The sequence below is a fragment of the Triticum aestivum genome, chromosome 5D (genome assembly GCF_018294505.1).
Source record: "Triticum aestivum cultivar Chinese Spring chromosome 5D, IWGSC CS RefSeq v2.1, whole genome shotgun sequence".
Lineage (NCBI taxonomy): Eukaryota > Viridiplantae > Streptophyta > Magnoliopsida > Poales > Poaceae > Triticum > Triticum aestivum.
In genome coordinates, this window is record NC_057808.1 from 466,987,408 (window position 1) to 467,011,259 (window position 23,852).

Below are 23,852 nucleotides of genomic sequence, written 5' to 3' on the forward strand. Positions count from 1 at the left end.
GGCACCACCTCCACGGACGCGAGCACGCCCGCACCACGAAGCCCACCACGCCACCGCCGAGCGCCCGCGACCCCGCCGCCTGCGCCCACCGTGCGCCGCCACGCCCCTCGCTAGCGCGACGCCACCACTCGAGGCCGTCGTCCGTGCCGGCCGCCCCTAAGCACGAGGAGAAAAAAGCCCCACCTCGGCGCACGCCGTTGGGCTTCGCCCATCAGCGCAACCAGGCGGCGGCGAGGAGGAGGGAAGGAGGGGACCCAGGGGCGAATCCACGTGCAAGGTTGGGGGGTGCACTCGTGTTTTTCAGCTTACGTGTACCAGACCCAGAATATAGAAAAAAATGAGACCAACCCAAGGGCTAACCCTCATTGGCATTTTTCTATAAGAGAAACTCCGCGAGCACCACGCATCCGAGCCGGGACTCGAACTCGGGTGGGCTGGGCAGCTCCAACGGGTCGACGCCCCATCCTCCAGACCCAGAATATACAGCGCTGCCCCACTCAGCCCAAGGTATTTGCCCCCGCTTTCCTTTTTTTTTCATGCTGTATGTTATTTTTTGAGACATTCATGCTGTATGTTTAAAGCTCGGATATGAGAATTAGATAGGTCATAGGCCCAGGGGCCCATCCAGAACGATCAGGTGATTCTCGATTTGCTAGAGACGTACTGGAGTAGGTCTTCGGGAGTTCCAGATGTGATCGTCGCCTGTGCTCGCGTGACGCCTTGCCGCGCCGCCGCCTGCGGCTCTACGCTGCACATACACCTCGCCCCTCTAGCGATCACCCTCGATCTGCACTGCGCACGCCGGCCGGCCGGCCGGCCTGCCATCCCCAAGGAAGAAGCCGTACTAATCAATTACTCAATCAAGGTAAGCCCTACGTTTAGCTCTCTTTTTTTCTTTCTAATTTCCCCATCATTATTTTATTCTGATTTCCATGCATGTCAAAAAGGTGGTGAACTGTATCAAATATCCATGTGTATAAATTATAATATACAAATTGGTAAGTAGGTCGATTGAATCTTGGTTCCCCTAATAATTCCATATGAATAAGTTTGAGCACATGGGAGTAAAATGAAATCTATAGTAATATCCTGCCTTCACGGTCTCAATTTATTTAACGTTAACTATTTGGTGTTGACAGGAAAGCTAACGGAGAGATGTTTATCTGTCAATGTTTATATGCTCTCTATATTCAAACATGTTTCATCTTCCTGCAGCTTGAAGGCTAGAAAATCAGGGACGTACCACCAAAAAGGAACGGCATAGTCAAGTTATTGTGCCTTAGCTGGTTAGTTTACTTTTGCTTTTGCAATGAACTTATCATAATTAATTAATTACGTGTGTGATGACATTATCTTGTAAGGAAGTGTGTGATTTTGCTTCTAACACACTATATGCATGCTTGTGTGGTTGTTTTTTTTAATTATTTAGCCATTAGTTCGACAGATGTTTCTGGAAAAAAATACATATATATCTCTGCCCCCTCTCATTTTTCATCCTGGCTCCGCCCCTGAGGGGACCCGAGGTCCGGCGGCTAGGGTTTCCCCTCCGGTCGCTCGCGTGAGCGATGCGGGGGGGGGGGGGGGGGGGGGGGGGCGTCTGAGTACCTTATCTCTCATCATCTATCCTAAGAATCATTTGTTTATAATGTTGAGAATCTCCCCCAAAAAACCCCTGAAAAAATGTAACAAATAATACAGTAACATGATATACCATTGAAAACTCCTTTTAAAACTCGGTGGAGAAAATATAATGAGAAAACGATATGGTATAACTATTATTGCCTCATAAAAATCCTTTCATAAGAAACCTGATTGGAAACCATAAAGGAAGAGTACAATATTTATTATCTGATGATAACTAAAGGTATCTCTAACACTGACCCTCAAACCCTCCTCATCCGTTCGGACCGCGCGATCTGGGCGTGTTTGCCATCCAATCCAACATTGTCCTACATCCGTTCGTGGACTGGTGACAAAGCAAACCGGGTGGCTTTGCGGGCGTCCGGACCGCTGCCACGCACGCATCTGACACCCCGGACTCGCCCAAAATCCTCTCATGTGCTTTCTCTTCGACGGATACGTCGTTTCCCACGCCACATTCTTGCTGGCACAAAGCCGCAATAGTCGGCGTTGAGCCACGCGATGTGACCGGATGGGAGGGCGGCGCTGACCGACGCGACCAGACGGGCGTCACCGCTAAATGCGGACGCGTCCTCCTGAGAAACCAACTCCGGCCGTTATTTTTCACAAACGAACGGCCATAACTGGAAACCTTTGAAAATTCAGGTCCACAACCAGAGCGAATGAAGCACAAGAGGGTCGAGGGGCTCCTTTGATTCGTAGGGTTTCTAAACCTAAGAGTGAGCAAAATGCATGAGTATCCTGTCTTTGTTTTCTTGAAATAACACTAGGAGTCTTCGTTTCTTTGCGATTGAACACTGGAGAGTCTTTAATGCACCGCAGGAAAAACTAAGGAAATGCAGCAAGAGTTTTGAGTTGATGAAATTGCAGAAAAATATTATTAAGTTTTGCATTTACCGATGCATCATTTTGTCATCTTGGAAACCAGCTGATCTCTCCTCGTTGAACATTTACACGACGAGGAAGGAATCCGTCTTCTATACATCTTTTGTACTAATTCTCAATCCACTTAATTTTTGGAATTCTTAATCCACTTTGCGAAGTGCAATTTGGTGGCTCCAACTTCAGACCAATGATAGTGACAACTGTGCCAATTATGGTTGGTGTTCTAGGCAAATCCAAACTCTCTCTCTCTCTCTCGTTGTTCCTTCAGAAGTGAATGATTCTTGATCTGCTGCGAATCCCAGTTTGGTTGGTGTCTTCACCCCAGCAGATAAATGTCAGCAACAACTCTACCCCAAGTACAATAACGAACCAATGCTTGGCTTTCCAGGTAATGCAGAGCTCAGTTATTAAAAAACGAGTGGTTCCACGATACAATGGCCAAGACAACACAAGTAAAATGGTACAACACACATGACAATGTGCCTGACAAGGAAAAAGACATCACAAGACAGCACGGCATGAAAATCATCAGCTAGGCAATTCAGCAACTATTTTCTTCCGCGAAGAAAAGATCAACACCTATTATGTTCATCTTTACATGTTATCTCTCTTGTGAGGCAATATTATATATTTCACACCACCACCAAGAAAAGCGCGTGAAAACCTATGGCCTAAGTAAACCCATTTGTCATCATATAGGGGTGGATTAACGAGCTGCTCGACTCGTTAAGCTTGTGCTTGTTAAGGGTCGGCTTGTTAAGCTTGTTAAGATTAACGAGCAGAAAACCCTACTCGGCACGGTTCATTTGAAGCTCGTGAGCACCCGCGAGCGCTCGCTAACATATTTTGATGTGTTACTATCTACATGATGAGTGTGTAGATGTGGTTTTTAAGAAGGAAGATGGTGAGTACAAAAAAAAACTTCACTAGTTTGTTGCCTTCTATATAGATTAGATTGAATAAATGGGCTGAGGTGCTATGAAAATTTTGTCACGTAAAATGAAAATATGTGTTGTGTTATTACTAACGAGTTTAACGAGCTAAACTATCGAGCGCTCATCAAGCTTGCAAGCTACAAGCTTTTGATCCAGCCCCTTTTTTTGCGAGTCAAACGAGATTATATTGATTAAATCATGGAGTTATACTCGTTTTGACAGAGATTACATAAGTCATCAGGACCAGAGTCCAACCATACGGCAGTATGGCGAGAGGTGCGGCCATATTGTGTCATGTAGCTTCCACGTTTGACATGCATGATTTGATGTTCACATCCTTCATTAAGACTCCTCTTCGTCTCCTCTACAAGTGTTGCCACCGGTGACCGATTAAGTCCATCCTCGTGGAGAAAATGCACAGCTTGGAGACTATCAGTCTCAATAATTAGCGGATTGTCAGACCAATCCTTAGCGAGACTAACCCCCCTTCTTACACGCTGCCATCTCCGCCTCCAGCGCAGACGAACATGATAGAAAGAATCTGCTGGTCCAGCCCTATTTGAAAGAGGTAATATCATTACCAATGTAACCTTTCGGCAACACTATAAAACAAAACACTTTCATAGAAAAGTGTATTGTACGGTGCGGGCAATACTCTGCGCCAGCGCACCAGCCCAAATTTGGGCCGGTCGGCCCGTAGCCGTCCGATATGCTGCTAACGACCATTTGATTAGAGCCTAATCTTCGTCTTCGTTCACCTCTCACCCGCAGAGAAACAATAGAAAAAGTCAACCAACACCGCGGTCGTCCTTGACACATCTCGTGTGAGGAAAAAAGGTCCACCTTGCTCACCTCCGGCGTGTCCCCGTCGACGGGTCCCATTGGTCGTTGAGCTCCGGCGAAGATGTCACCTGGGGCTGTCGTGGCCGGTGGCAGCAAATTTTGTGCCCGGTTGTAGCAAACGAGGATGCCGGTTCCAGCAAAAATCTCGTCGCGCCAAAAAAGCTCGTGGCCGCCAGAAAGATGTCGCGGCTGCCGGTGAGATGTCATGGCCGGTTGCAGCAGAATGCCGTGCACGAAGTAGCACCGTTGATTGCTGGTTTCAGCAACCACCAGCTCGCCACCGTCGCCATTGTTGCCACTAAGGCGCCCCCGTCATCGCCATTGCAGCTCTTCAGTGTCGCCGCGTTGCCATTGCTGCTCTCCAGCATATCGTACTCGCCGTGGTCACTGTTGGCAGCACCCCGCGTGCACGGTTCCAGCTAGCCGTGGTGACTATTGTAACAAAAATCTAGCGAGCCGTGGTCACCGTGGTGACCGTTGCAGCATCCCGCGTGCACGGTTCCAGCTGGCTGTGGTGACCGTTGTAGCAAAAATCCAGCAAGCCCTGGTCACCGCGATGACCATTGCAGCATCCCACGTGCACGATTCCAGCTAGCCGCAATAACCGTTGTAGCACAAAAATTGGCTGGTTCTAGCACAAATCTCGCCGCGTCGTCGACCGTCGCACGCATGTCGCATCTCTTGTCGACACCGGTTGTAGCACCTCGGTTCGCCGGTTCCAGCATTTTAGCCGCGTCGTCGCACGTCACACCCCTCGTAGCTTTTTTCGCCACCGGTTGCAGCATGCTCGCCGCCGGTTCCAGCTCCTCAGTTGCCGGTTGCAGCACGCCCCCGCTGCAGTCACAACCCTCCTCCCATATATTGTTCGCCATCTAGCATGACCCCCGTCGGAGTGCACGGCGTCCGCGACTGAGGAAGACGACATGCTATGTGTTGGTGCACGGTAGGCGGCATGCCGTTCCTATGTCCGTCGTGTGCCGTTGACGTAGCTCATCGTCCCAGAGGCCATCCTGTAGTCCGGGCGTCGAAGACCTTGCCTGCCGGCAACGGTGACCTTTGCAGCACATAGGGAAACGTGGGGGTGGTGCGGCGCCATGGCCGGTGAGCTGTTGCGTGTTGGTGGATCGATGGCGGAGAGGGAGGGCTACTGGCGAGAGGAGGGAGGGAAATGAGTGGACCACACAGTCGAGAGGGAGGATAAGGCTGGATAAAAGCGATGCGGGGGCCGCGTGACAGCAGATGGCATGCGGCCTACACTCCTCGATCCCCGGCCCGCATGTGACCGACTGAGTTTTCAGCCGGCGCGCCGGCCACAAACATTTTCCTATCACAATATTGATTATATGAAGAAAAACTCTCATGGATCTCCTTGTTTACGCATGAATAAAAAAATCCGATGGGGAAATACAACAAAATGTCTATTTGTTCGATCGATGTTCTGTAGTTTCTACTGGAGAACACGGTGCCATATCCAAACATATTTAGTAAAATGTCATAAAATTAAGTTTGCTTTTTAAAATACAAGTAAGTTTAGCAACCAATTTTCAAAATTGAAAATACGTACTAGATGAATGTAAATCAACTTATTTGGCCTTATGATTTTGAAAAAAAAAACTATAGATTGATCCTCTACGGAACACCCTCAACCAACGGGCCTAAAATAGACCCTCAGTAGAAGTGTTACCATTGACATGTGAAAGAAAAACTGGTGGGCCTGGAATTGGGCCTATCGAGATTTGATATTGTCATCTGATGATGATGGGCCTGAAAAAATAAAAATGGACTTTCCTTTCTTCTCCCAAGTTCCACCCCTTTCAAAACCTAGGGTTTCCCCTTTCTGACCCCTTTATAACCCCCAAGCCTTGCAAAGTCCATCGAGCCGCCGCCGCCGCAACCAACCATGCGGGCCTTCATCTAAATTTCTTCTCTCGTCTTCTCCGTTGAGTCGAATGCCCCTTGGAGTGGTCTGATATTCAGATCTATCAAGATTTAAATTGATTCACGAGGCTTGGTAAGCCCTACGGTATATCCGATCTATGCTAGCGCAGTTAGATCTTTGTCCCATTGGTATGATTATGTCTCGCCCTAATATTCTATAAATCCAGTATGCATCATGCTTTTGTTCTTCCCAACACAAGGACGGATGTATCCATGTTCATAGTTTCTAAATGTTTTAGTTGTGCATAGATCCATGTGGGATATAACTAGAGGTTTTCTTGATAAGATTGATGTATCCCCGTCTTCTCACTTTGTGTGTGTGTGGGGGGGGGGGTATAAATTCTTGTGAAACACACAATAATGTTGTTGGTGTTGTCATCCTCGCATTGGAAATTTGGCCATGTTTGAAGAATGATCTAATGCCCTATATATATGGAAGAAAGAACTCCACTAGGCCACTAGGAAAAATAAATTTTTATATTCATAATATTAAATTTAATTTATTAAAATATTGCATATTAGTATAATGCTACCTTTTCTCTTGTGATAACCACTGGGTTGCTAGTTATGCCATACCTTTCTTGTCTTAAGACAAGGATGCTAATATACACAATATGTGCATGTTTCTTGGTTTACTAAATTTTGATAATGGAATCATCGAATTTTTAAATCTCATCAAGACAAAATAATGTTTGTTTGGCAAATTCTCTAGAAGGATAAGCATGGGGAGCACATGAAGGTCTATTAGTGGATAGATTGGATAAGGTATCAAAACCGGATTGCCTGGTAGATGAATATATAGAAATGTGCATGTGTGCCTTGCCAAAATATTATGCATGCGGCCACTCTATATATATTCGTAGCATTCATGTATGATGTGTACTTGTGTGACCAATATTTGTATATAAATATGGGATAAATAGTGTTCTATTTTATTCCCTGATGAAGAGCTTATATGGAAATAATATTTATGTTGGCTGTTAGATCTGTAATAAAAGGACTCTATAGGAGTGTTCTTGAAAATAACTAATGCAGTTTGGATAATCATTGAATAGTCGGAACAAAAATCCAAACTTGGAAAGCGTTCCATATGTAGATTCATATCTCGAGTGGAACTTGTGTGGTATTATATGCTATTATTACCATTGCAAAAGTATTACGCTAATGTATCATATATCTCCTATTGTATTGCAGAGAGAAGTACCTGCCATAAGTGAAGGTGCAACCATGGTACATCATAAAAAACAGTATAACACTATGGGCATGGTAGATAATAAGCAAAATGTTAAGGTAAAAGAAGAGGAAGATGAAAATCTTAGTACAAAAGAGAAAAGGAAGCAAAATAAAGCTGAAGGTGGTAAGAAAGCAGAGGAGAAGCAAAATTCCTCGAAGAGGAAGATGGATAAGAACAGGGAGGAGAAAGAGAAGAAAACGAGAGTTGTTGATAAAAAGGATGATGAGGAGAAGGAGAGGGAGGATCGGAGGAAAAGAAAGGAAAATGAGAAGAAGGTGAAGTCACATAGGGAAAGGAAGGAGGAGAATGAGAATGAGAAAGAAGAACAAGGGCAGCAAGAAATTGAGAAAGAGAAAGTAGAGGAACAAAAGGAGATAAATAAGCAGAAGGGAAGGAAGGAAAATGATAAAGAGGAAGAGGATTCGAAGGAAAGGGATGAGAAGGACCAGAATGACAAAAAAAATTGCCCTCACTTCTTTAGGGCGCTCATATCCTATTCATTTAAGGAACACGTGGTAGGTTTTCTTGATTCATATAAACAAAGAAAGGGACTAACTCATTTTAGTTGTTCCATTTTTACCTACCATATTTTTGCATGATTGTTGTGAAGGTTATCTTTTCCATTACGATTCACTTTTAGGAATGGTGCTCTCTAATTTGATAGTTAAAATTGTACATATATAATCTATTTCACCCAATAGATTCTTTGTTCAATTTGTGATTGATATGTTTGAAACATGGAGTATACAATGTTTTCTGCCTTTGAGAAGGATAAAAGAGATAACATATCCAAAATATAAACTACTTCATTAAAGTTGATATTTTTTGTATTTACAAAAAATGTAGATCGTAAATAAAAGAGACATATGTAATATTTCCACAAAATATAATGCCAATTGAGTAGTGACTGATAGCTGGGGTTGCACTATAGGAAGGCAAGGTTAAATGCCATATATGCATGTTTGGGTTGTGCTCTACGTGTTCAGCCATTACTAATTAATTTGTACGATGACATATGTTGCAGACCATTCCAGTAGGGTTCCACAAATACTTGGAAGATTGTACAAGAATGGTTTCCCTGAGAGGTCCAAGCGGGAATAAATGGCCCGTAGAGCTGGCTAAAATCTCCGGGGAGCTACGCTTTGCGCGTGGATGGAAGGAGTTCCTCTCTGACAATCGCATCGGGTATGGATACCTGTTGGTATTCCGTTACGACGGGCAGTCACAGTTCTCAGTGACTGTTTTCTTGCCATCGTCCTGCGAGGCTCCCTATGCATTTCTCGCGCAGCCGCAGCGCAAGGACGTCGACGTGGCTGGAGAGGAAGAGAAAGGTCTCATGAGCACCAATGTAGATGGTACTGTCCTTCAAGGAGAAGACGTTCACACTGGCACCAGTGCAGATGGTACACCACAAAATGAAGCTTTAGAAGAAGATGCTTCAGAAGATGAAGAGGTAGAGGAAGTTGAAGACGCATTATCAGAAACTCCGGAGAATAAGGAAGACAGTGAATGTCGCATGTGCAGCGACGATGCATTGGAACCAGCGCAACAACAGCAGGGGGATCTACGCAAGACCGACGATGGTTTTGTGCTTGGGAAGAGGGCTAGGTTTAGGAAGGTTGATGATATCATGGCAGAAGTGGACCGATCCAAGAAGTCCAAGCCTGTGGAGAGGAAGAACTCTGAAGGTCCATCTGGTGATCTAGCTTCTGAGGGAGCAGCATCAAGCGACAGTTTGGCAGGTAATTAAGAAAAACCCTCTGATCGATCGATTGATTTCAAAATAATTAGTACGTGTAGTACTTTTTACGTGTATATTGGGATGAGATGGCTTCATTTTGTAAAATGATTCTTATACTCTTGTTATTGAGCTAACCTTTGTCTATGTGCATATCAAACTGTAGAAGAATCGGAGCATCGTCCACCCAAGGAGTCCAAGGCTGAGGTGATAAGGTCTCCATCTAGTGATTCACCTTCTAAGGCGGCAACATCAAGTGACAATTTTGCAGGTAATTCAGGATAACCATTAGATGGATTGATTTCAAATTAACTATATATCGTGATGGCTAAATGCTGTCACATGATTCATAGGCTTATCTAGCTAACCTGTGTGCACATCCATTGTAAGCAGAGTTGGACAGTCGTCCATCCAAGGAGTCCAAGGCCGAGGGTAAAAGCTCTGTTGGTCCTTTAGTTGTTTATACCAGGCCTTCTACTTCAGCATCTAAAAGACTTCCCCTCAAAAAAGCTTCAGAAGAAACAATATCAAGTGACAATTTGGCAGGTAAGGAATCAATTTCAAAATGAGTAGTACTTGTTCACATACACACACACGCACGCACACGCACACGCACACGCACACACACACATTGGTTGAGATGGCTTAGATGTTGTGTCATCGAGCTATTTATATTCTCTGCTAGCAACATAGCACTGGTCTTATACTGTAAACTAAACTGGTTCCTATCTATATGCTCTTGTCATCGAGCTAATGAACCTTACCCACATATAGTTCATACAGGTGTATTCGCACCAGAATCCGTGTGCACGGACTTAACCATGTGGCACAACTCTTTTGGTAAAAGGCTTAGTAAGCAGAATCAATTCCCGATGTTCAACAAGAGCAATGGTGAAAACCAACCTGGCAGAGGTAAATCTCTTTCTTTCTTTCTTCCTTCCTTCTTGTAAGCGCGCCCTTTTATTACACTGCTAGTACTAATTAGAACAAAATTGAATTGAACTAGCCTGATAGTCTGCATCTTTTTATACTAGTTCTCATCAAGGTTATGAGAAGGTCGGGATTAACGTCGCAGAGGCGTCCAGTAACTCAAAGGGAGAAGGAATATGCCATGGAGAGGGCGCAGAGGTTCAAATCCGAGAGGCCCTTCACCGTCAAGGCAATGAAGCACAACGATGTCTATGCCTCATACTTCATGGTAATTGATCAATTCAATTTCTTCTCTCGATACACATATTCAAAAACTGCATTGCTCACTGACTGATCGTGTTTGACCTCGGCAGATCATCCCGGACAAGTTCGTGAAAACATTCCTCCCCAAAGAGAGTAGGAAGATGACGCTGTGGGACCCGCAGGCGAAGCCGTGGAAGGTGTGGTACGAGTACACCGGCGGTGAGTGTCCCCGCGCGGCGTTCAGCGCCGGGTGGGGGGCGCTCGCCATGGAGAACAACTTGGAGAAGTGGGACGTGTGCGTGTTCGAGCTCCTGGACCAGGAATACAACATCAAGTTGCACGTCCAGAAGGTCGTGCTGATGATCACCCCTTGCATCCTTGCCCCAAAACCTCGCACAAACGAGTGATAATCCGTTCATAGGCGTTTTGATCTAGTGTCGTTGATGAACCTTTCCATCATGTCGTTGTTAAAACATAACATTAAGAATTATGTGTTTGTTGTTGCGGCTGATTACCGGATTAAGGAAAAGGTAAGCATGTATACTTTCCTTTCTTCTCCATGTCCCAATCCCCTTCATAACCTAAGGTTTCCCGTTGCCGAATTCCCTTTATATATAACCCGAAAATCCTGCAAAATCGCTCGAGCCGCTGCCGCCACAACCAACCATTTGAATCGGATGGATTTCTTATCTTGTCCTCTTGTTTAAATCGAAGCCCCCTTGGCGAGGTCGTCTGAACTTTGAAGATCCATCCAGATCTCAATTGTTTCACTACGCTTGGTAAGCCTACGTTCTGTTTATCAGATCTATGTTAGCGCAATTGAATCTTTAGCCCATTCCCACCATTATGGTTCTCAATCGGCTTAGGATTCTATACTTAATCCATGGTGCATCTTGCTTTTTTACTGCTTCCCACCACAAGAAATGGTGTATCCATGTTCCTAGTTCTTCGTGAACTTTTTAGTTCAGCATAGATCAACTTGTGGGATGTAACTAGAGGTTTCAGCAAGTTGAGAAGATTGACTTATGCTTCTTCTGATTTTGTGGGCCTCTTAGACGCTTATTATATTCCTAATGTTGTATTCAGTTTTATTAAAATATTGGCAATTATTGTAATGCTACCTCTTCTGCAATGATAGTCCATAGGTTGCTAGCTAGTTCTTAGGCCATACATTTCTTATCTCAAGACAAGGTGCAAATTTGAATCATCCATTAATATATGAAAGCCGTATGTGCATGTTTCATGGTTTACTGAATTTGCACAACGGAATGATCGAATTTGTAAATCTCTTCAAGAAAAAATAATGTATTTTTTGGCAAATGCTGTAAAGGATAAAAAAGGGGAGCACATGGAGGTCTGCTAGTGGATACATCAGACAGGGTGTCAAAACCGTTTTCCTAGCTAGATGGATGTATACAGATAAGCAATGCAAGTAGCTAGCTAGCCTACAACACAAAATATGCATGTAGCCACTCTCTATTTATATATTCCTTTCTACAAAAAATGGGCAGCCCCACTCCCTCATGTGAAAAAGGTGTGACCATTATCACACCTAAAATACGTCACGTGCGCAGCGCGTGACCTCTTTAGGAAAAGAACTAGCCAGCTAGTCAGCCCAGTGTGTGACTAAAGTGCACTACGAGACAAATTTGATGACCGCGCTAGTGCCATTTACTCTTTTTCTTATATCAGGAGCTCGTATGGAAATTATATTTATGTTGGTTGTTAGTTTTATAACGACGGAGTCTGTAGTAGTGTCCTTTAAAATAAGTAATGTAGTTAGGAATGACCATTGCAAACAAACTTGGAAAGTGTGTCATATGTAGATTCAGCTGTTGAGTAAAACTTGAGTAGTAGTTTATACCATTGTTACCTTTGCAGAAGTATTATACTAATATATGCATATATCTCCTATATATTGTATTGCAGGGAGAGAAGTTCATTACATATGTAAGGTCCAATCATGGTAGGTCATAAAAAACAATATAGCACTTTGGGAAAGGTAGATAATAAGCAGAATGTGAAGGTAAAAGAAGCGGAAGATGAAAATATGAATATGAAAGAGAAAAAGAAGCAAAATAAAAAAGAAGGTGATAAGAAAAAAGAGGAGAGTCATAAGACCTCTAAGAAGATGGCTAAGTACAAGGACGAGAAAGAGAAGAAAATGAGAGCTAATGAGAATAAATAATTTAGGAGGAGGGGGTCGGAGGGAAAGGGAGGAAAATGAGAAGAAGGTGAAGGCACATAAAGAAAGAGAGGAGGCGAATGAGAATGAGAAAGAAGAGAAGGAGCGGCGAGAAAATAAGAAATATATTGAGGAGCAACAAAAGGAGATAGATGAGCAGAAGGGAAGGAAGGAGAGTGATAAAGGGGAGGAAAGAGATGAGAAGGACCAGAATGACAATATTTTCTGCCCTCAATTCTAAAGGACGATTTATCCATGGAACAAGTGGTTGGTTTTCTTGATTCATAAAAAAATTAAAGTGACTAACTCATGTTTGGTGGTCCATTTTTATCTACCATATTTGCATGATTGTTGTCAAGATTCTCTTTTCCATTGAGGTCCACTTTAGGAATGGTGCTTACTAATTTGACAAAGTTAAGATTGTACATAGTCTTTTTCATCACAATTTTTGTTCGAGTAGTTATTGATATGTTTCAAAGATGGACTATACTGTGTTTCCTGACTTTAAAAATGAGTAAAAGAGAGATAACATATCCACACATATATGAGTATGTTATATCCTAATATAATCTGCTCCATGAAAGTTGATATTATTCGTATTTACTGTTTTGTAGATTGTAAAGAAAAGACACACATGTAATATTTTCCCCAAAATATAATGCATGTTTGGATAGGGGATTTGCACCCAATCCTGGCATTAGTTCAGATTGATTATTTACACCACTAGCTATCACCCAACTCTTGAAATCAATCTCCAAGACTAATATCGATCATGTCACTAATAAAGGGCTAGGATTGATCACCTTTGACGGGTGCCGAGCCCATCACTAATCTGTTGAGCTCGACATGTGTGTGTGTGTGTATATATACATATATTCTTAGACATTAATTAAATGATAACATATGTTGCAGCCAATTCCACTGGACTTCCGCAAATACTTGGAAGAGTATACCAGAGTGGTTTCCCTGAGAGGTCCAAGCGGGAACAAATGGCAAGTAGAGCTGGATAAAATGTCCGGGGAGCTAAGCTTTGTTCGTGGATGGAAGGAGTTTCTCTCAGACCATCGCGTCGTATACGACTGCCTGCTGGTATTCTATTATGATGGGCAGTCATAGTTCTCAGTGAAAGTGTTCTTGCCATCGTTCTGCGAGGACCCGTATGCGTTGCACGACCATCCGCAACGCATGGACGCTGCCATGGCCATTGAGGATGAGAAAGGGCACACGTGCACCAATGCAGATGGTGCCCCACAAAATGATGATGATGACGAAGAAGAACCAACCTCTGAAGAATATGAAGGGGGCGACGACATGAGCATCGATGCAGATGACACTGTTTCGCAAGAGGAAGTGGAAAACACATTCTCAAAAAGTCCAGATAAAAAGGAAGAAAGTGAATGGCGCATGTCCTACAACGACACAGTGGAACCATCGCAGCAACATGAGGAGGATCGGTCCAAGATCAACCGTGCCCCTGTCACTGGGTAAGACGATGGTTTTGTGGTCAGGAAGAGGGCTAGGTCCAGGAAGGCTGATGATATCATAGTAGAATTGGACCGATCAAACAAGCCCAAGTTTGCGGAGAGGAAAAGGCCTGAAGCTCCACCTTGTGATTTGGCTTCTGAGAGAGAAGCATCAAGCGTCAGTTTAGCAGGTAATTAAGAAGAATCCTCCCATCGATCGATCTATTTCAAAGTGGTAGTACTTTTTACATATGTACTGATATGATATGGCTTGATGTTGTAAAATGATTTCTCTGCACTTGGTAACGAGCTAACATGTGTCTGTGTGCACATTGAACTGTAAGCATAATCGGAGCATCGTCCACCCAAGAAGTCCAAGGCTGATGGGGCAAAGTCTCCATCTGGAGAATGATACGTCCCAAATGTATCTACTTTTCCAAACACTTTTGCTCTTGTTTTGGACTCTAATTTGCATGATTTGAATGGAACTAACCCGGACTCATGCTGTTTTCAGCAGAATTGTCATGGTATTATTTTTGTGCAGAAATATAAGTTCTCGGATTGAGCTAAAATTTATGGAGAATATTTCCAGAATATACTGGAGGGCACCACCCAGGAGCCACAAGCTCAGGGGGCGCGCCCACCCCCCAGGGTGCGCCTGGTGAGCTTGTGGGCCCCTGGAGCCTCCGGCAACCCTAATTCCAACTCCATAAGTATCGTCTTGCGGAGAAAATCAGAGAGAAGGAATCATCGTGTTTTACGATATGAATCCGCCGCCACCTCCTGTTCTTCATCGGGAGGGCTGATCTGGAGTCCGTTTGGGGCTTCGGAGGGTGGAAATCGTCGTTGTCATTATCATCAACCCTTCTCCGATCAACAATTCTATGATGCTCACCACCAGGAGTGAGTAATTCCTTCATAGGCTTGCTGGAAGGTGATGGAGTTGGATGAGATTTGTCACGTAATCGAGTCAATTTGTTAGGGCTTGATCCCTAGTATCCACTATGTTCTGAGATTGATGTTGCTATGACTTTGCTATGCTTAATGCTTGTCACTAGGACCCGAGTGCCATGATTTCAGATCTGAACCCTCTATGTTTCATGAATATATTTGATTTCTTGGTCCTATCTTGGAAGTTGTATGCACATATTATGTGTTATGATTCGCATACCCCAAGGTTAAAAAATTGGGATTCTTTCTGGTGATTACTATAGTATGAGGAGTTCATGTATTCACTATGTGTTAATGCTTTGTTTCGGTTCTCTATTAAAAGGGGGCCTTAATATCCCTTAGATTTCCTTATGGACCCTGCTGCCACAGGAGGGTAGGACAAAAGATATCATGCAAGTTCTTATTATAAGCACATATGACTATATACTGAATACATGCCTACATTACATTGATGAATTGGAGCTATTGTGTATTGCTCTAGGTTGTGATTGTTATATGATGAATACAATCCAACAAAATTATCCATCGTTGATCCAATGCCTACGCTTTTCTCATATTGGTTTTTGCTAAGTTACTTTCGTTGCTGCTACTATTACAATCACTACAAACTACTAGTGTTACTGTTATTGTTCCTATCACTATTGTTACTGTGCTACTAAACACTTTTCCACAGAAGTAAAATTTCCAGGTGTGGTGGAATTGACAACTCAACTGCTAAGGCTCATAAATATTCTTTGGCTCTCCTTCTGTCGAATCAATAAATTTGAATAAAATACTACCCTTGAAGACTGTCGCGATCCCCTATACTTGTGGGTTATCAAGACTCGGCTTCAAAGGGAGGACCACCAAGTGTCGCTTTGAAAGGTAATTAATTAAGATTAACCCTTCGATCCATTGATTTCAAACTAACTATTTTGATGGCTTGATGTTGTAAAATGATTTATATGCTCTTCTTCAATCGGAATGTATATGCTCATTTTCATCGGAATTTATATGCTCTTGTTATCAAGCTAACATGTACCTGCTTGCACATCGAATGGAAGCAGAACTAGAGCCTCGTCCACCCAAGAAGTCTAAGGCTGAGGGGGAAAAGTCTACTGCTTCAGCTTCTAAAGGAGCATAATCAAGTAATAGTTTTGCAGGTAAGTAAGACGGAGCCTCCAATCGAGAATCGATTTCAAAATAAGTAGTGATGTTTTACATATATATTTGTTTGAGATGGCTTAAATGTCGTGTCAGTTTTGACTCTGCTAGTATTTTACATTGTAAAATGATTCATATATATGCTCTTGTCATCGAGCTAACTTGCGCACATATATGTAGTTCCTACAGGTATATTTGCACCAGAATCCATGTGTATGGACTTAACCACGTTGCACAAATCTTTTGGTAACAAGCATGCATCATAGAGTCAATTCCCGATGTTCAACAGGAGCAATGGTGAGACCCAACATGGCACAGGTAAATATTCTTTCTTCCCTCCTGTAAGGGTGTGCTTCTATCACACTATACCACTGATTAGTGAATATAACAAAATTTGAACAGAACTATCTTCATAATTTGCATCTTGTTTTATACTTAGTTGTCGTCAAGGTTCAGAGAAGGCCGGAATTAAAGTCGTAGAGACGTCGAGTAACCCAAAGGGACAAGGAAGATGCCATGAACAGGGCACGGAGGTTCCAATCCAAGAGGCCCTTCGTGATCAAGGAAATGAAGCAAACCGATGTCTATGCCTCGTACTTCATGGTAACTAATCAAATTCTTCTCTGCATACACATATTCTAAAACTGCATTGCTCGCTTACTGGTCGACTTGGGACACCGCAGATCATCCTAGACATGTTCGTGAAAAATTTCCTCCCAAAGGATAGCAGCAAGATGACACTATGGGACCCACAGCGAAGCCGTGGAAGGTGTTGTACGAGTACACTGGCAGCGAGTGTCCCCACGCGGCATTCAACGTCGGCTGGGGTGCGTTCGCCATGGAGAACAACATGGATAAGTGGGACGTGTGCGTGTTCGAGCTCCTGGACCATGACTACAACATCAAGCTGCACGTCTATAGGGTCATGCTGGAGATCACTGATACGTCCATTTTGCATCATGTTTTTATGTTGATATGTATTGCATTATGGACTATTATTACACTTTATGATGCAATTCTCATGCCTCTTCTCTCTTATTATGCAAGATTTTCATGAAGAGGGAGAATATCGACAGCTGGAATTCTGGATCGGAAAGGAGCAAATCTAAGATCCCTATTTTGCACAACTCCAAATGTCCTGAAACTTTACAAAGAATTATTTTGGAATATATTAAAAAAATATTGGGTGAAGAAATACCAGGAGGGGACCCACCAAGTGGCCATAAGCCTGGGGGGCTGAGCTTGTGGGCCCCCTGGCCAGCCTCCGGTGCCCATCTTCTGCTATATGAAGGGTTTTGAGCTAGAAAAAATAGAGATAAGACTTTTGGAATGAAGCGCCGCCGTCTCGAGGTGGAATCTGGGCAGAAGCAATCTAGGTCTCCGGCAGAGCGATTCCATCGGAGAAACTTCCCTTCGGGAGGGGAAAATTGAAGCCATCGTCATCACCAATCTTCACCAGAACCATCTCATCTTAAACCCTAGTTCATCTCTTGTATTCAATCATTGTCTCAAAACCTCAGATTGGTACATGTGGGTTGCTAGTAGGTTGATTACTCCTTGTAGTTGACGCTAGTTGGTTTATTTGGTGGAAGATCGTATGTTCAAATCCTTAATGATATTCAATACCCCTCTGATCATGAACATGAACATGCTTTGTGGTTAGTTACTTTTGTTCCCGAGGACAAGGGAGAAGTCTTGTTATAAGTAATCATGTGAATTTGGTATTCGTTTGATATTTTGATGAGATGTATGTCGTCTTTCCTCTAGTGGTGTTATGTGAACGTCGACTACATGACACTTCACCATGATTTGGGCCTAGGGGAAGGCATTGAGAAGTAGCAAGTAGATGATGGGTTGCTAGAGTGACAGAAGCTTAAACCCTAGTTTATGTGTTGCTTCGTAAGGGGCTGATTTGGATCCACATGTTTAATGTTATGGTTAGATTTATCTTAATTCTTCTTTCGTATTTGCGGATGCTTGCAAGAGGGGTTAATCATAAGTGGGAGGCTTGTTGAAGTAAGGACAGCAAACAAGCACCGGTCCACCCACATACCAAATTATCAAAGTAGCGAACATGAATCATATGAGCATGATGAAAACTAACTTAATGATAATTCCCATGTGTCCTCGGAGCGCTTTGCTTTATATAAGAGTTCGTCTAGGCTTGTCCTTTGCTATAAAAAGGATTGGGCCACCCATGCTGCACCTTTGTTACACTTGTTACTTGTTACTCGTTACGAATTACCTTGCTACCAAACTATCTATTATCGAAAATTTCAATGCTTGCAGAGAATACCTCGCTGAAAACCGCGTGTCATTTTCTTCTGCTCCTCGTCGGGTTTGACACTCTTACTTATCGAAAGGACTACAATTGATCCCCTATACTTGTGGGTCATCAATCACCCCTCCGTCCTCGCCCCAAAACATCGTCCACAGGGTTGTGCATAGCCCTTTGTTTTTGTTCTAGTAATATCGTTGATGCTGGAGGCGCGTGTTGGTGACCATTTTGTTGAATTATTATCAGATCATATTACCTGGGGAATCGTGTTTGTGACTGTTTTATTGGATATTGGCTTCTGTTAGTTTTCTTGTCGTGGCAATTTCAATATATTGTTTTTGTTGCAGTAATATTGTTGATGATGGAGGCGCGTGTTGTTGATTATTTTGTTGAATTATTATCAGATCATATTACTTCGTGAATCATGTTTGTGACTGTTTTATTGAATATTGGCATTTGTTAGTTTTCTTGTCGTGGCAACTTCAATATATGTAGACTTTATTATCTAGTAAGCATGTTGCATCATCGATCAAAATTGGTACAAGATAGTTAGGCAGTTCGGTCCAATTAAGGTACATTTCTTCTTGCATCACTAGCTAAATCACGGGATGCCACGTTTGCTTCTCTTAACCGTTTTGTTTGGAATGGATTATTATTTTCTTAGTTCTCTATCAACTTGTAGGGTTTAAAAAACCGTCGAGTTGTGGGCCGTCAGAACCTGTTTGGTCCCTTCTACTACAAAACAAGGGTTTGGCCTATTTTTTGAAACGAAAGAAGTGAAGAAACGAAGGACAACAAAACCACAGTTTCTCCAAGTTACATTATCTGCATTACTAGTGGAGAAAACCGTTGAATTTTTTCATATAGTGTCAACACTGATTTCCTAGTCACTCTTACTTCTCTTTCGAAGTGAATCACACTCAACTTCTACGTCAGGACTATATATCATTATTTCTTTCCTAAGTGCCATGGATTACTCCACTAATATGTATAACGAACTCCCCTACTTATTTCATGCCAGCTGTAGAACTCAGAAAGACACAAACACTTTTCAAAATGCATTCTTCTAGATGGCTCTATGGTGAATATACCAACGATCAAAACTGGTGTGCGGGAAAGAAGTTGTAGGTTGCTCCAAATTCATCTTTCAATAGGAACTATGGCTAAGGAGAAGCATTAGCATTGGCAACCACAAACTCTATGAGGTATGCATATCAACCCTTTAGTTCATCGATCCGTATTACACGTCCGTGTTTGATTCATGATGCATGAGACGAGGTCACATTATCCCGCTACATGAAAGTCATTTTTTGCCTTGTGCTCACGCATGCGCTGAGCATTTTCTATTAGCCACACGACGTATAAGGCTATAAGTTGTGTGTCTAGTATGTGACTCATAGCAAAACCATTCGGCTCGGCATACATCCACGTACGCTGTGACACACCAAAAAGACACGGGGCCTATACAAAGGGCTCGGTGTACATAGCACTACGCTGAGGTCATCACGGAACACACGGCGTACAATTGTGCCACATTGTGATGGTGGCTTACGTAAGTCGTGCGACACCCTCGAATGCCGTGTGCCTTCAACAGCACACGCACGGCGTAATTGCGGCCCGTTAGCCTTTGAGTGCAAGTGGTCGGTGGTTGTTCACACGCAGTGGCGGACCTAGAAAGTGTTTGGAGTGGGGGCAAACTAATTGAGTGGGGGCATATTCTACAGAAATTCAAAGAATTTAAGCATATTTTACAGAAAACACAAGCAAATATTACTAAACTTTCAAATTTTCAGTGGGTGCCTGGGCCCCCACTCACCATAACGTGGGTTCGCCCCTGTTCACACGTGGTTCCGGCGACGGGTGGTTGTTCGGATTCAGGTGATCATGTGGATTCAGCTGCATCCATTAATGGAGGCATAACACGTGGGTCGTCGTTCACCTACCTCGCGCAGCGCCCTCCCTCGCCTAAAAATTCATCCCCCAACCGCACGCGCTACTCCCCTCCCCTCTCCTTGACAGATCTAGTTGTCGCATGCAAGCGCCTGATCCACCACCAAAACCCGACATCAGCAACCTAGGGAAACCACCACGCACAGGCCGGCCGAGATGAGCAATCTTCTATTTATGCTTTTCCCTCCTAATAATTAAGTTTTGTATTATGTTAGTATGAATACTTTATATAGGCATTCAATAATGTTTACAAGGATTTGTACTTAAGATTTGCTTCATAGCTAGATAGATAGGTTTAATTTGATGTAGATAGATGCTAATGTTTACAATATTAATTGATAAAAAAGTGGTATGGATATGAATTGGATCTTTTTTCATACTAATAAAGTTTTCTCACATGCTAGTATATAAATATTTTATATAAGTATACAATAATCTTCACAATGATTTCTCTACTTTAGGTTTGCATACAATTTAATTCTATATATTTTTACAGATGGACGTTAGTAAGGGATGGAACGGGCTCATAGAGGCATTAGCGTTTGGCGATGCTGATCTTGTTGGAAATATGCCCTAGAGGCAATAATATTGTATTATTATATTTTCACATTCATAATTAAGTGTTTATATTTCATGCTATAATTGCTATGATCCTGGAATATGTGATTCAGTGGAAAACTCATATGGACATGTGAAATGATAAACGGATAAAGTAAAGGTTCCTAGTCTCGCCTCTAAGACTAGCTCAAGTGTTATTAGTGATCACGTTTTGCAAATCTTAGGATATCGTTAAGTGTAACGATAGTCCTAAAACAACACTGAGATTATGACGTTGGAAGAACGATCATATTGAATCGACCCAAACTTGTTTGTTATGAATTGACATAATATCGCCTATAATCAACTGTAATAACACGAAGTATTAACGTGTGATTTTGCTCGTTAGACCATGAGAGTATCACGGTCTTCTTACCATACAGTGGGCTTTGGGGTTGCTCAAACGTCACCTGTAACACGGTGATCATAACAACAACTTACAGGTTCATGAGAAAGTTTGACAAGTGACCGGGTAGCTCGAGAGTGGGATTTGATCCTCCGACGATGGAGAGGTATTATTAGGGCCCTCTCGGTGTGATGGCATCGATCATCGTCTAGCCAGACACTAGTGACTTCGTAACGGGATGCTGGAACAAAATAACGAGAAAGTAGAACGAAACTGGTAACAAGGATTTTGGTATAGTGAGCATGGTGATGACTCGGGAGGATACCGATGCATCTTGGGTTCACTTGAATATCATTCGTGTACTCACAGGGACCAATATGGACGTCCACGGTCCCGCTATCGGTCATTGGACAAACGATTTTGTCCATGTATGTGAGTTACCGAACCTACGGGGTCACAAGCTTAAGGCAATCACGATCTGTTGAGTGTTAGTAGGATGAGAGTCATGCAGATATATTTGTGGAATTATTTCATCAATATTCGGAATAGTTCCGAGAGGATCTGGAAGCGTTTCGGGGTCACATGAAGGGTTTCGGTGAGTATCGGGTAATACTGGGTATTACCGATAAATTATATATAGGTGGAGAAAGTTTCTGGAGATGTTTATATATATATATAATGGTCTTTAAATATTTAGGACATTTTATATTTAATTTAAATATCAACGGGCCTAAAAAGGCCAAGAGGTGGAAGGAAACTTGGGCCAAAAAGGCCCAAGTAGGAAAGTGCCTCCCTTCCCTAAGGAAGGGGACCGGCGCCCTAAGGAGGCTTTTCCTCCTTGGTGGCAACCATCCTCTTCCCCTCCAACCTATATATACTTGAGGTATTGGCCACAATTGTATATACACATTTTAGAACCTCCTCTCGTTCTTCTAGTTCTAGTTCTACTTGGTCCTAGTTGACTAATTAGATCTAGTCTAATCCTATTGTCCTCATAATTAAAAGGCCAATGTGGTTCTAATCTCCTCCCTCTAAGTCTCCGGTGATGATTAGCTCTGGACGGTGAAGCGCTGCCGGATCGTGAAGGTTGCACGCTTGCAACCAAGTAGAGAGGCCGTGTGAGAGGATCTAGAAGATGGGTCTAGAGGGGGAGGGTGATTAGACCCTTAACAAGCAAAAGTTGCAGTTTTTAAATTCTTCAAGCTAAGGTTGAGTTTAAGACAAGTTAAGGCACTCCCAATACATTTCAAGCAAGCATGACAAGAGTATATGCAGCGGAAAGAGTAAAGCATGCAACTTGCAAGAAAGTAAAGGGATGGGATTGGAGTTTGCAAACGCAATGGAGACACGGGGATTTTTGGCGTGGTTCTGATAGGTGGTGCTATCGTACGTCCACGTTGATGGAGACTTCAACCCACGAAGGGTAACGGCTGCGCGAGTCCATGGAGGGCTCCACCCACGAAGGTTCCATGAAGAAGCAACCTTGTCTATCCCACCATGGCCATCGCCCACGAAGGACTTGCCTCACTCGGCTAGATCTTCATGTAGTAGGCGATCCCTTGCCCTTACAAACTTCTTGGTTCAACTCCACATCTTGACGAGGCTCCCAAGCGACACCTAACCAATCTAGGAGACACCACTCTCCAAAAGGTAATAGGTGGTGTGTTGATGATGAACTCCTTGCTCTTGTGCTTCAAATGATAGTCTCCCCAACACTGAACTCTCTCTCTCTCTCTGATTTAGCTATGGTGGAAAGATGATTTGAGTGGAAAGCAACTTGGGCTAGAAATCAAGATTCTTGTGGTACGATTGGTATATCTTGATCTCAACACATGAGTAGGTTGTTCTCTCTCAGAAAATGTATGGTGGAAGTGTAGGAACGTTCTTATGGCTCTCTCACAAATGAAGAAGGGGGTGGATGGGTATATATCCAACCATTACACACATTTGACTCATCTCGGAGGGACCGAATGGTTAAACTCGGTGGCGCTGATTAGTTCAAAAATTTGAATGTTAGGAATCTTGGTGGGACCGACTAGAACAACTCAGTGGGACCGATGTGCTAGGGTTTAGGGCAAACCGCATCTCGGTGGCACCGATTGCATCAACTCGGTGAGACCGAAGTGAAGCAATAAGGCAACAGAGAGTTGGTCAAGCCATCTCGGTGAGACCGATTGCTATTTTGGTGAGACCGAAATAATTGCAACATGCAACAGAGAGTTGGCAAAGCCATCTTGGTGAGACCGAGATCCGTATCGGTGAGGCTGAATTGTTAGGGTTTCTGGCTGTGGCTATGTCATATGAACTCGGTGGTTCAGGGTAGAAAGAATCGGTGGGGCCGAGTTGGGGTTTAGGGTTTTGACATATTTGGATGGAGAAAGTGGCTGAGGGTTTTGGAGCAATATCACTAAGCATTTGAGCAAGCAAGCCATTAAGCAACACCTCATCCCCTTTTAATAGTATTGGCTTTCCTATGGACTCAATGTGATCTTGGATCACTAAAATAAAGATGAAGAGTCTTGAGCTTTTGCCAATATTTGTCCTTAGCATTT

At 43.2% G+C, this 23,852-nt stretch overlaps 1 protein-coding gene and 1 pseudogene across 3 annotated transcripts; both read left to right on the forward strand.

Moving 5' to 3' along the window:
• The first annotated feature begins 592 nt into the window (after positions 1 to 592).
• LOC123125552 (uncharacterized) lies at positions 593 to 10,940 on the forward strand. Of its 3 annotated transcripts, none has more exons than XM_044546022.1 (9): positions 593 to 865; positions 1,216 to 1,286; positions 7,437 to 7,991; positions 8,501 to 9,218; positions 9,381 to 9,485; positions 9,608 to 9,760; positions 9,998 to 10,126; positions 10,249 to 10,412; positions 10,498 to 10,940. In XM_044546022.1, exons 3-9 carry the CDS (start codon positions 7,470 to 7,472, stop codon positions 10,792 to 10,794), a joined length of 2,088 nt encoding a protein of 695 aa, XP_044401957.1. In that variant the 5' UTR covers positions 593 to 865; positions 1,216 to 1,286; positions 7,437 to 7,469; the 3' UTR covers positions 10,795 to 10,940. The 3 variants fall into 3 exon arrangements, with proteins under 3 accessions (XP_044401957.1, XP_044401958.1, XP_044401959.1); XM_044546023.1 differs by having other exon boundaries at positions 599 to 865; positions 1,140 to 1,286; XM_044546024.1 differs by lacking the exons at positions 593 to 865; positions 1,216 to 1,286 and adding an exon at positions 6,191 to 6,315.
• Positions 10,941 to 12,172: 1,232 nt separating this feature from the next.
• LOC123120933 (uncharacterized) lies at positions 12,173 to 17,186 on the forward strand (annotated as a pseudogene).
• Positions 17,187 to 23,852: the final 6,666 nt, after the last annotated feature.